The 13,912-nt window shown below is 34.6% G+C and overlaps 2 protein-coding genes across 3 annotated transcripts; one reads left to right on the top strand and one right to left on the bottom strand.

Annotated features, from left to right (window-relative positions):
- Positions 1-7: 7 nt before the first annotated feature.
- LOC143451342 (centromere protein L-like) lies at positions 8-3,116 on the bottom strand. Its single transcript, XM_076951818.1, has 7 exons — positions 2,866-3,116; positions 2,164-2,370; positions 1,616-1,842; positions 1,288-1,490; positions 829-931; positions 612-674; positions 8-383 (listed from the first exon to the last, which is right to left on the bottom strand). The coding sequence occupies exons 1-7, from the start codon at positions 3,014-3,016 to the stop codon at positions 270-272; spliced, it is 1,068 nt and encodes a 355-aa protein (XP_076807933.1). The 5' UTR covers positions 3,017-3,116; the 3' UTR covers positions 8-269.
- Positions 3,117-3,850: 734 nt separating this feature from the next.
- On the top strand, positions 3,851-10,314 carry LOC143451343 (U7 snRNA-associated Sm-like protein LSm11). Of its 2 annotated transcripts, XM_076951820.1 has the most exons (10): positions 3,858-4,032; positions 4,252-5,342; positions 5,434-6,311; positions 6,514-6,713; positions 7,363-7,507; positions 8,817-8,876; positions 9,029-9,168; positions 9,312-9,395; positions 9,475-9,529; positions 9,846-10,314. In XM_076951820.1, the coding sequence occupies exons 3-10, from the start codon at positions 6,272-6,274 to the stop codon at positions 10,118-10,120; spliced, it is 999 nt and encodes a 332-aa protein (XP_076807935.1). In that variant the 5' UTR covers positions 3,858-4,032; positions 4,252-5,342; positions 5,434-6,271; the 3' UTR covers positions 10,121-10,314. The 2 variants fall into 2 exon arrangements, with proteins under 2 accessions (XP_076807934.1, XP_076807935.1); XM_076951819.1 differs by having other exon boundaries at positions 3,851-4,032; positions 4,252-6,311.
- The last annotated feature ends 3,598 nt before the right edge of the window (positions 10,315-13,912 follow it).

Raw genomic sequence — 13,912 nt, 5'->3', positions numbered from 1 at the left:
TACTTTTTATTAGAAAAGAACCAAAAAGAATTCACATCTAAAAACACTTTTCACCTATTTGTAAGTGCCAAGGCAAGCAGAAATCACAAAATAACAACTCGGCAGTATAAAACATCACAAAATAACAACTCGGCAGTATAAAACATTGTGACTATTAAAATACATAGAAAATCTTTAAAACCAGAAATTCCATCACAGCAACCAAAGGAAAATATGCCCGAGGCAGCGGTTTACTGATTGTTTTTTAAATAGATGTTGTTGAAGTCAAATCATGTTGTAGGCGTGGTATCACTTGATGTGGAGTATTGTGTCCAGTCCAACTGCTCAATAGCCAAGCAGGAGAGATGAGTTAGCACTGTGTGTACGTGACGCATAGACAAAACCTACAACCAATGTAATAAGAAATTGGCAACTTCAACTTCATCAATGTTTATCTTGAACATACATAAAAACATTTTCTTAGATATTGCAAAATTATAGATTTAATATCTTTTCCATCTAAAATTATTGTTGCTTTTAAAGTCTTTATCATTAAGTTTGTCTCACACCCAAATTACAAAAGCTTCTTTTACTTTGTAATCAATTCAACAAAATATAATTTTGCAAAGTACCTTTATTTTGCCTTCATTGTGGAAGAGTCCTATTTCCAAATTCAAAGAAGTTATTGGCAACATCTGAAATTAATATAAAATGAAAGCTGGACAGCAATTCATTAGCATAAAATTTATTCAAGACTATAGAACTACATGTTAAACTTTATTTCTGTCAGTGACCGAAAAAGAGTGATCAAAAAAATTTGAAGATACCAACTAAATAATTATATTTGACCTGAAACTTTATCTTAAAGTGCTGTGTGAGATGATCTTCGATGCCACCAATAAAATTCTCCACTTCTTCAACTGAAATTAAATCAGAACCAGATGGATGAACACTGCAAAATTATATCATATCTTAAATCCTTCAACTTGGCACGATATATCCATTAATTAATTATTCATGCTACAGTATGTTCAAAATGTATTAATAAAATACATTATTACATCAGTGGCATGCAAACTTTTTAGGCTCATGAGCTACATTTACAAAAACGAGGTCAAAATGATTGACCAATAAGAGAAGTTCTTATATCATTTGCTAAACAAGGGCCATTTACTGGTTAGGTACTTCAATCATAAAATATTTAAGTGCTTTGAGCTAGTACCTAAAAATACTAACAATTTTTATTGGCATGCAATCGATGTATTCGGCACCCCTGATATATCTTTTTCAGTAAACGCAAACACTTACTTGGTCCATAATTTGGAAATTGATTCGGCTGTGAAAGAAGTTTCGATTGTGTTAATCCCAATGTCTGGTACCGGTATTTTCCATGATATTTTGGTGCTTTTTGATTTTTTTTGCTTTAAAGATATATTTGCCCACATTGCTAGCATCCAAGTCAATGATAAACAACTGAATTCAATTTTTCGAATGTTGCAATCAAATTCTGTCTGCAGAAAACGGATCATAAATTTTAAATGGAAATAAAAATCTTGAGCAAACATTTATGCATGACATTTCACTTCAATAACTTCACAATAGGTGAAATTCAACTCAGTAAATAGTCAAAACTAACCTTTAGCCAATTGAAGACGTGTTTTCTAGTTGTTAGATTTCCCTTGCAAAGAAACAAAGGCAGTGTGGTAAATTGGTCAGCCAACCTCTGCTTTCGTCCTTTACGTTTTACAGGAATTTCAGCCATGTCTTTTATGACAGGTTCTGCTTCAACAGAACAAAAGTAGAACTCTGCAACCGATTTCCCTTCATTTGTGTTTATGGTAAGTTTAATTGCATCAGGTTCATCTGAAAATCAAAAATAAGATATTAGCAATGGTTTTCACATGTCTAAAATGGCAAATAGACAAATGTGATAAATATGTTGCTGATGCGTGTGTCGTAGAATCTCATAGTCTACAATTACAATAAAATGACTGCATTCTAATCTCACTTTAAACTATTGACATAAAAGTGATAAAATGAAAAGAGTAACTGAACAAACTCACTAGTACAGTAGTTTACATGGAAAGGAGATGTTACATGGCAAAACTAGTTATACTAAAAAGTGTCCTGCACAAAATTATCTCACACAGGGCAAAGCACATGAGTGTAACAATTTGTATATACCGGATAAAACAGCTAAACCCATGGCAACAGTAAACACAGCTTTTGTTCCAGTTTCTTGCTCATCTGTGCTGATTCCCATACCCCTTCGGCCATGAGCAGTTAATGTAGCAGACAGTAAACGTGAGTATCTTTTCAAGGAGCTCTTATCAGAATCGAAGTGATAAAGCGGCGAGCAGGAATATATCTGCCATGTTTTTCTGGTAATATCTACAAAATATGTCACAAGTGCATCAAACAAACAATTTATGAAAATATACTGTATGCATACACAACATAATATTCTCTAGCCCACTGCCCAACATCTAAATACCCAATTTGAAATGCCACACACACAGCATAGTTGCTGTTTTGACCACTTTGATTTAAAAGCACCTATTTATGTTGAGAGAAAATTTTTTTTTTGAACAGAGACAACAAACAGGTTACTGGGCATAGTACCTAAGTACATTAATACTTAAAAGATTAATAAATTGGAACTTTATAGAATGGAATCCCTAACTGGATTAGTACCAAGTTAAACAAATGAAAAACAGGCTAAATAAAGAAATGCATGAAAACATCTGTACGGTAAGTGGGTGTGGTCTTGCCTGAATTTAAATTCTGTTTACTCAGACCAGTAAACAGAAGCAAACGTTCTTAATGCCTAGTGCTATACCACAATAAAACATAGGTAAAAATTCCCGAAAGCTGATATATAAATACCCATGCAAGTTCTGTCAGTGTCCTTTGCACTGATGGTTCGTCTTCTTATGCTTCGATTGACCGGTTGTTCCCTTCGTACTGTTCTCTGACGAGTGCTTGGAAATGGGGTGTTGCACTTATATTTGCTGACAGTTTTTTTCACAGATTCCATTGCGTAGTGTGCTTAACTTTGATAAGTAATGTTTATACAGGTACTCTATATATAAATATAATGCTTAATAAATATTTAAGTAACATAACTTTAACATTTACACTAAATGTAAATGCAAAACTTGGACTAAGTTGTTAGAGCCTTGTAAATCTTATCAGAAAAAATGGTCTATTTAGCCTATGTTAATAGCTTAGACCAGACCATTTAAATCTAACCTGATAGTTCGCATTTTAAATCGGTAAATTCTTCTGTATTTCTTTGTATAGAATAATTGTACTGGATATATACAGTAGAATCCGCTTAATATGCCACCCGCTTTATATGATCAATTTGGTACGGTCAAGAATTTTGTCAAATAAAATTGTCCGCTTACTATGACCAGTCTTTGGATATTATGACCACTTTATCTTTTTCGGGTTCTTTGTCAATTTTTTGTGTCAGTTATGCAACTTGACAGTGGCAATTGTGCCTGTGTATTCTTATTTCATCTACTTACATTCACTTTCATGTTGCTGTTTAATGTTAAAAAAATAAATGACAAATCTGCTGTTTTTTGTCATTTTGAGCCTAACTATATCAATCCTGGCGTGGGTAAATGGTATCATAGCATGTTTCAACTATTGTGACCTTTTGGATATCATCAACCAAAATGGTCTGGCTCCAAGGTGGTCATAACAAGCGGAGTCTACTGAACTAGACATATATATGTACTTGGTCTTCAGGAATTTTCAGGGGCCTAAATACTATATACATGTACAATATAAGCAAAAATTTAAACGAAGCTTTCTCTAACAACGAGTATTTATACTTTGCCTTTTTTAAAGACAATTACAGGATAGAATGAAGTTGCTTGGTGGGTTAAATTTACCCGTTCCTGTAAATGCTAAATCGTGGTCATGCTTAGCTATAGGCAGATGAAAGTAATACTGTGCTTTGAAAAGTCAATGAGAACAGTAAAAATTGATCAAAGATGACGGGTATAATCTACAAAGAATAAGGACTAGCAAATAGCGCAGGTGATGTGACTGTGCTGGCCTATAGCCCTATGTAAACCTAGATAATAGAGTATTTTGTATTGTATTTCTGTTGTAATAGTATATTGTAGCTTTGTCTTACCTATATTAGCTTAATGCAAGTTAGACTAGACTCTGTCTGTATGTTACCGATACTTAGCCTACTCAAATCAAAATCACTATGAAGATTGGCACCTAATCAATCGGTATTTCCTATTTCAGACACTGGTGAAGAATACTTATTTTACCAGCCAGCGTTTACCGAATGAAGAAAATGCAGGTCTAGTGCAGAAGTGCACAACCAGATGAGATGACGTCACAATTTGAGTAGCTGGGGTTTAGTATACAAATGCACCTTGTGGTTTTGCACTAGACTCAAAATTAGGAATATGGAAATTAACCTTGTCTGTGAATTGAAATGTATGCTACTTTTCAACTTAGAATTACATACTAATTTTTCCACGTAAATTAACCTAAAACTAATTAATTCCCCTCTGATCCACACTTTCACTTCTCTTGATTAAATTACGGAGCTAACCTGCAAATTTAAATGCTATTTTTTTAATTTAAAATCACATATTTTCGCCAAACTTTAAATTGATTTAAAACTAATCCCTTCCAACCCAAGCTCTCACCTCTAATGACTTAATTAGATCAAAAATAAATTCAAACAAAGAAGAAGTCAAGCAAAAGCAAGATTCGAACCCGAGACTTCCAGCATATGAGCCCTACCACACATATAGTGGAAAGTGTGGTACACGCAGGAGATTCATCAATAAGCCCGCCTAATATTTTACTCTTCACGCTGACTTATAATTAATTAACAAATAACTATTTGGTTATTTGAGCGCCAATTTATAAAACAAAAATTTAGGCTTCAGTTCACGCCTAAATTTTACATCTTTGTACATAAAATTTCTTGTCGAAAACTGCCATATTTTCCAGTCTGGCTCAACATTAACCACTACGCCACCTTCTTCCCCTTATCTAAAACGATATCATAAACCCATCCTGCAAACACATAAAATATAGGGATGCCAATTTCTGGTTTGCTCTAAGCCAATTGCCCTTACTGTCTTTTGGTTAATCCGATGCAGGCGCCAACCATCACGCATGAGGACGGGCATTGACATAGCCTAGGCCCGCCGCTACCGGTAATCCAGTAGCTAGCTTGCGCCCTGACCTAAAACCGCCGATCAGCATGCTGGGCCTCACGCGATTGCGCCTACACTACAGGCCATACTAAAAGATCATCTACTGCAGGGGTGTTCAAATGATTTCTGCCATGATCCACCACAACCAAACCTGACAAGGTGATGATCCACTAAATACGAATAGTAAACATATTGGACATGCTTTAATTTTTATGGTGCTTTATTTATGTAAATGTACCCTACATTGTAGGGCCTACAACATATTTGTAACTTTGTAAAAGTCCAAAGTGAAGTGTGCTACAGCTGCAAGATTGTTTCAAGACTACATTGGAAGATCCACACAAAAAGTTGAAAAGATCCGGATCGAGATCCGCCATTTGAACAACCCCGGTCTACTGCTTTCTCCTGTGACTTCTAACCTCTACTAGGCTAGGTGTTTCGCCACCCCATGCTAAGCAACCGTTAATTTTTGTAATTTAGTTATTATTCGCAAAATGAAATTATCTCTTTGTCTATGTGTTTTATTGTCACTTCTTTTTATTGTAGATCGAGATCTCATTTATCCAAGAGTCTGGCAGGTAGCCTAGCATATATAGGTACTGCACTACGGCTAGTGCCATTGTGCCAAACCAAACTTTAAAGGTTTGGTTTGAGCGCCAATTTTCTACAGAAATCATATTATAGATTGGTGATTGTTTACTGAATTGTTTATTGTTTTTTTTTGTTTATTTTTCTTTAATATACCTTCCCTTTATGCAAAGATACATCACGCATTGCAAACTTTATTTATTTATAAAAATCGTATTGTGACATTAACATTCACTTTGTTAAATGCAATGAAGCTAACATGGCATGTAATGTTAGAATAACAAAACAAGCATATTTTTCGTAACTGTAACTTACAGTCAAGTCCGAGTAGGGCAACATTAATCTTTGACTAAGATTATCGAAAAAATGGCAAAAACAAACTGATGTTGTTATTAGACTTATTGACTTAAAGTGTTATGCTTGCACAATTTTATGTAGCCTAAAACTGTCGAGCGACAAAGAAGAAAGTAGGCTACCGTATTCAAGAGCTTGAAAAATCTATGAAAGTTACTACATTTATTGTTCCTGATATACCTAAACGTGAGAATATCATTTTTTAGTAAAATTTGCCGTTTTGTGCATTATTACTTGGTAGAAAGTTTGAGTTATAAATTAAGCCTGTTCCTCATTTTACCACTTACGACGTTTTACAGATTGCTTAATTTCCTCATTTGATATTTTAAATCGCTGACAGGGCTATAAACCAAAAAATTACACCTATGTTTCAATCTGTCATCCATAGGCCACTTCTATTCAATACTGTGCTGTAAAGTGCAACAGAATATGTCTTGTGATCCTACATCTTCCGATTTTGATCCAATGCTGGCATTATATTCAGATGAGGCTCCCGACAAATTGGAGTCAACTGCTACAGTGTATGACAACATTGCAGTTTTTGAGGCTAGTTTGAAGCGAAAAGACAAAAATGATCCCAAGAAAAAAGTAAGTTAATTTTTGTTTTCATTTTTAATATTTTGCTAAAATACAATCCAAATGTTGTAAAATAAAGGCGATGCTATAAAATATGCAATTTAGCCCATTGATTAGGCCTTTAACTATTAAAATGATGATACACTATAAATAAGTGTTTTGAACTACAGATTTTAGTATCTCAGTTTTTGTGAAATAAATATTTTACCAAAGCAAAATTAAAAAATTATGTTTTTTGTTATTTTACTAAGAAAGTTATTTCTCACAAAACGACTGGTACCCTAATTTAGATTTATCATTTATCATTTATCATGGAACTGTTATTTTATTGCTTAATTTTTAATTGTTTTATTCTGTCTACTGATCTACTTTAATTATTATCGGTATTATTATAGCTGTATAGATCTACTTCCATCTTCCACCTTTTGCCTAAGTATATGTTTATGACAAAATAGAAAAGAATTAGGAAAACAAGTTATTATTGTTATAGTTTAAAAGGAAATATTTTTTGCTGTAGACATAGCAAACTATTCACAAAAAATATGAAATATTTGTAGCAACACTAAATGCCAAATGATACATGATTTCATTTATTGAATGTTTCTGTTAAACTCTTGTCATTGCTTCAGCTGATTGTTGTCTTTAAAACTACTTCTTAAAGCCTTCGCGAGCAGAAAAGAGCTTTTCCCAAAGGAAGAAAATTGCTGCTGAAGTGCAAAACAGAGACCTTAGTAAACTAAAAGAAATGATGGAGCGTCGAAAGAGGAATGACAAAGAAAGTAAAGGAATAGACGGAGAAAAAGAAGGTGGTTTATGATGATTATCTAAGTTGGCTTGCTTATGGTAGACATGATTGGCGATGTTCTACAAAAATTTGTTATATTTGCTTTTTTATGTAACTCTTTTCACTAGAATTTTTGCATTGCACTGGACAGTGCATTCGTTTCTAGTTAAGATAATCGTAGTCAACCACTTACCAGTCAAGCATATTGCTAGACACCAATCATCGACTTTTTTGCCGATTATTTCGTTTTATAATGGACCGTAGTTTGAAAATATCTTATATATATACAATTTTTTATAGCAAAGCATAATGAACGATAACATGCAAAGATATCATGCACTTTTTGTATGATAAGTTATATTTATTATATATGTATATATATACAGTATATAGGCTTCCATTATAATATTAAGGTGTCATTTTATTATGATTTGAACATTGGCTGGAACCACCCTATTATTTATTTGATAAATTAATTCCATTTAATTTTCTAAGATGAATAGTGAAACTGTGGCGAAAATTGGATAACTGATTTTTGAGTTATGGACAAAATCGTTTGTGGTCACTAGGTGACCTCAAATCAAGGAGCAACAAACAAACTATAATACTGGTATGCAGTATCTTAATACCCGCTCACTGTATTTAGATAATTTTTTTAGATCTACTCCCATGTTTTCAGTGGTGGGCTTTCTACTTATACACATGAAAATGAGATACAACCTGTACTTTTTGAGATAAGGTTTTTTGATTCCCTAACATTGAACAACAATAAAACAATGATGCAGAACTTTTTTTTAAAAAAATTTTCTTACTTAAACAGGAGAAAGGTAGATAAAAATTGTACCACAAGCATTAGCCTATATTGTTTCACTCACACAATAGTCATCACAAACTACCACAGTCAGTTTTTGTAATTCTGAGTGTTGTCTGTTATAACAAAAAGTCGTGTTATTTGATTTTGCCATTTCCGAACAAGGTTTTTTTGTATTTGCAGTTTAATTTTTATGCCTCTCAGAGTTGTTCACAGGCTCCCTTCAGCTTGGACTTCAGGAGCTTTTACTGTAATTACATGCATGCAATGTTCCCTTGAATGTATTCTGCATATGTAACCCATGAGAAATGCCTATAATTCGGTCCAACAAAAAGTTGTAAGAACTCTAACTTTTCAATCATTACAAGCTTTCCAATGGAACATTTACCATATTTCGGCAATTTTGCTGGAAAATTTGGTCATAATCATGGTATAATAAAATGTGTGATAATTACTTAAACACCAATGTGAATTTGCTTTACTTTTATGCTAATTGCTTCATTTTTTTGTAATTTTGCAGTTACTCCAACCATGCCAAAAAAGAAAAAGAAACTTTCCAATATTTTTATAATCATGGAAAGTAGGTTTTTAAATTTTTTTTCAACAACTATTAAATCAAATTGCTTGTACAATTTATTGAAAAACATTTACCATACAAAATTAGTGTTTTTGATGAGATACTATCAGAATTATAAAGATTAAACACCACTCTGGGGCCAACGTGACTGTTAGAGTTGGCAGTTGGCCCCATGAGTTTGCTTTATAAAATCACAAAGGAGCATCTACGCTGTCATGTGTACACCAGAAACTTTGCTGGTCTTCGTGGGATTCTGATTGGTTTCGTTGTGGCATTTGATCGATACATGAACTTGGTAGGATGGCATTATAGAATACTTTTATGCAGTTTCATGAGGTCAATTTGGATATGATACTGAATATTATATACTGTATATAAATTGAATGATGAGTTGTCAAGTAGAAGTGAATGAGAATTATGGTATCTTGTTATATCAAGGCAATGGTGGATGTCGATGAAACCTTTGCCCTTTCACCCAGTGGTAAAGTCGTCGACCATCAAAAGAAAATAACCATAGCTCAAGTGAGTAAACCATATTAAATTCACGTTCAGCTAATGCTGCTGTTAAATATTTTAATGTTTTTTCCATCAATTCATACAGTTGACAAAGGCCGTGGAGGATGTGAAACTGCATGGTGTTTCTGAAACTTATAAAGGTAACAAACCCTAGTATACCGTACTCCAGCTCAGTATTTCATGTACATGGTAGTCGGCCATTTATCATAGTAATTGTAAAGCCAATGCCACTGCTCGAATGAACCTTTAGTATGAAATATAAATTGCCCGTGTAAAAAGTACAGAATAAGTCAGACTTGGAAATCGTTATCTGTAGCTTATTTTGGTGGTATTATTTTTCAGTTGTAAATTGCTTTATAAGTTCTGTTTAACAATTAAGCTTATGTCAATGGCCTTTGCTGGTATTGCAAGCCATCAAATTTGCTGACATTCCAATAAACAAGCTTTTCTAATTAGACGCAGTAACGTCCAATTATCGGCATGGAGCCACCACAGGAGTTGCGTTTACAAAGCCTTCTCATAAAGTGGTGGATGCCGCTAAGGATCATCACCACAACTCAAGAAGCAACGACAGCAGAACTAACTGCTTGGTGAAACGATTCAATGCTTTAAAACCACCAAACTCTTTACAGCGTAAATTTTCTGGTGGCGAGGCCGAACTCTATCATAGACATATCAATCATCTATACGTTAGAGGTGACAGTATTGTGTTAATATCTCTCCCGCCTTGACAGCACAATTGAAGCAAAAGCTTCACATTTCAACATCAGTTGCGCCAAACAGTGGCGGAGTGAAAATGTTAGAATTTCGTACGGTGGTGCACGTGTTGTAATCTTTGACATTGCTGAATTTCACTGTGATTCTGTGGAGTGCCACATTGCTGGAAATTACTTGCTACAAATATAACACGTGAAAGTATTTCATACACCACCAAGATTTATCAATTTTAATCGGATTAAGAAGTATTATAAGGTTTCTGGGAAAAACACATGTTACAAGGCCACAATTGCTAGAAACTTTTCCCATAAAGAAAGCTTCCATTTCTTATTGCAATCTTGGCCAGTCTTTGCTTAAGAGGTCATATAGCGAGCACAGAAGTGGAAATGTTAACAATGTTGTTTTTAAGCTGGATTCTAAATCAATTTTTCTACCGCCCGCGGGCCTTTGTTAAGTTCCTCGGAAGGATTTTCACAATAGGAAGCTCAGTGTGAGATAAATATTGGTTCTGCCGACCAAGATCATTTTCTGCCTTTCGAAGGTACTGATAGCAAGAAGGCTGTGAAGACACAACTGACCCAGTCAACATGGGAACTTTCTACACATTACCCCAACTACGAAAACTTTAGAACGCCCAATTCCGAAATGGTTTTGTGACACTTTATAAAGGCAATGTTGCTGAAATGCAAAGTAAAACACAGAGCAGATAATGTTTAAACTCGCTTGTTTGGTTTCAAGGAAGTCGCATAAAATTTATATTTAATTCCCTCTGGGCAAAAAACTCTCGTCAATTTTAGCAAAGCATTAGTCACTATTTTTCCTTCTTGAGGCGAAGTTACGAAGGAGTCTCAGCAAGTGACATAAATACAAAAATATTTTATGAAAAGGTCTTAATACTACCGGTACTGTATAGTTAAAGTTCGTCACGCGGCTTGCATTCAAGATTGCCAGCGAGGATGTTACGCTTCACTGCAAAAATATTCTTTGATCTAAATTTATTTTGCCTGACGTCACGGCAAAGGATCGCGGGTTGCCTTAACCAGCCAGAAAGAATTTTTCTCTCTTCAAAAGCTATGTTAAAAAAGAAAAAAGGTTGTTGCGGTGGGTAGTTTTTACATACCATTTTTTACACACACAACTTGCCAAGGAAATGTGCGAATCCTTGGTAGAACAAAGAAGTTAACCCCGCCCAAAAATGCCACTAATTTTTGGTTCAACGCGAAATGACCGTGGGACCGCTTTAAGGAGAATAAAAGATAAATTTCGCAATGCTACAGGTGAATCTCATTGCGGTGCACGTTTGTGTGCAAGATGATCGTCAGCAGCCTTGGGCAATGTATGTCATCCGGAACGTTTTGCTTCTACATTCTTTCCTCAGAAGCATTTTTGGTGAAAAATAGTTTAAATTTAAATTCTTCCCATAGTTTACAAAACTCTGGCGTTGCTTTGTATTCACATGACGTAATCGTATGTGCTGTAGGGCAAATTCTGCTATACTGGTATAATTGCAGGCTGCAACAAGAGTTTAAAAACACAGTCTCCTCATTTTAATTTGATCCAAAGTTTTGCATGACTTACCAGTATATACAAAGTTTTTCAAAATTGTAACATTATAATTTATAATATATGATCACGCAATGTTTCACATGTGCTGTATGCTATCGCCTTAACCTTTACTGACTCGCCGCTAACTCATGCAACGTTTTGTATTTTTGTGTAGGTGAAACTTACCTCACTCGGCACAATACTCATATCAGTCGCACGTGAAATTAAGTTACAGCTTCGACTTCGAGGTGCATTTCTGTGATACAGCACATGCCTTTTCAGAAAGCACAATGTTGATTTGCACCTTGCAATTTTCTACGCTATGTATGCTCTTATTTGAAGCATTCTAGATTGATTCTTTGTACTGACAATGCTGTGACTTTGCAACGCTATTAGTGCTAAGCGTCAAACAATGTTCTTGTAATTGGACTTTATTGTACAGTGTAAAAAACGAGATTGCAATGTGCAGATTCAAAATTTACAAGTGCAAACCCCGGACAAGTGGGATTATTGGGCTGTAAAGGACCACCTGTGATTACGTCACATACCATGACAATTCACCGTAAACGATTGTGACGCAAAGGTTGGTTGCCTACGTAGGTTTCCTGTCTTGCTTTCTCAGGCTCGCCTGCTGCAAAGGTGGACAGGCCGGAAGCGATTCTCCTATATATAAACTAGCTTCGACCGGCTTAATGAATTTGGTTACTTTTTCTTGTGCAGAATTAGGCGTGGCTTTAACGATATTTGACTGTGTGCATAACAACCCTTAATCCACAAGATACGTTTTTAACTTTGAAAATCACGTCTTTTAGTGGATGGACGTTTTTAATACTGTTACTTGTACTGCCTGTATAGCAGCATAAGCAAGACATACGCCAGTTCTGTTACTGATATACCACTGACATTTGGTAAAAATGGTTCTTTGTAGAGGTGGAGTACAAATAAACCCTGAATCTGTCGCTGTAATTTGAATATTTAAATAGAAATATGTATTTCGCCAAAACCATCATATCCAGGTTCAGCATAAAAAAAACTTTACGCATGTTAATTTTTACTAAGAAACTGTAGGTGCCGCTTTTAGTGAGTATTTCTGTTTCAATATTAAAGTTACACTGACTGAAACAAGATTTATTTATATCTTTGCTCTATGTATACAATTTGCTTGTCACTTCTCAGTAACACCCCAAATTCATCAAATACACCTTATAGAGTTTTTTTTCACAAAATAGACCGTTCACAGAAATCTCAATCCTTCAAACGTCGAGGATGTTCTAACACCAAAACGTCATTACAGGTATCCATTTCATGAAATTAGAAAGGCGATCACACATAGTGGTTTAAACTAACCATTTGTGACGGCGAGTTTTGTCGAGAATTTACCTTTACATTTTACAACAACTACGTATAGAAGCAAGAACAAAGCAATTATAATAAACTTATCGGTCAAACAAGTGACCTTCAAAAGTTAGCTTCGACCATCATGCAGTGAGTTAAAAATGTTTTTGTTCTATAATCTGTGTCGTTTCTTTCAAAACGATAATAAAATCTGAACTAATCAGCCTATTTTTGAACACAATACAAATACTGTCTTTGTCGAGTTATTTTATGTATGGGCCTATATGTTAAAACAGTTTAAAACAACGCCTATTTTGACAATCACTGTTTTTATGGTGAGGAAAATGTTTGTATTTCCATGACAGTATAGCTGCAGTGTATAGATCCTGTGTTTAGGTTTGTATGATCAGGTAAATATGTCTTCATATAGAACCTATAACTCGTAGTTTACATTGAAACGCAAACGTTGGGAGTGCGTCATCCCATTTTTTAGTTATCGTAAATTGGTCCGGCAAAATGATTTTTTCGTTTACAAATATGTTTCTTCTGTAGGAACAATAACATGCGTGGACGTGTTTGTGTATGCAACAGTAGAATATCATCAATGAAATTAGTTCAAAAACACCTGAATAATTCCATCAAAAGGCTTAGATATTTTGTCTATGATTAACTATTGAATAATATGGTGTTAATCTTGTTTCATTCGCTGATGGTGTGGCTCATAACGTTAACTGACGGTATAATAACTGAAAGTTCTGACTCCTCGATAAGGCTGACTGTCCTTCCCAGAAAGCACACAGAATTCACGCAAACTAACAGTGTAACTTCAACGTTCGGCATATCAGAAACTATAAAACGACCTTCTTTGTAACACGTGCACATGGAACTAACTGATGAAATAGAACGTAATTAAGAACACGAAATGT

This window comes from Clavelina lepadiformis, chromosome 4 (assembly GCF_947623445.1).
Source record: "Clavelina lepadiformis chromosome 4, kaClaLepa1.1, whole genome shotgun sequence".
In the NCBI taxonomy this organism is placed as follows: Eukaryota; Metazoa; Chordata; class Ascidiacea; order Aplousobranchia; family Clavelinidae; genus Clavelina; species Clavelina lepadiformis.
The sequence above is the reverse complement of the archived record's forward strand: the minus strand, read 5'-3'. Positions and strand labels throughout refer to the sequence as shown.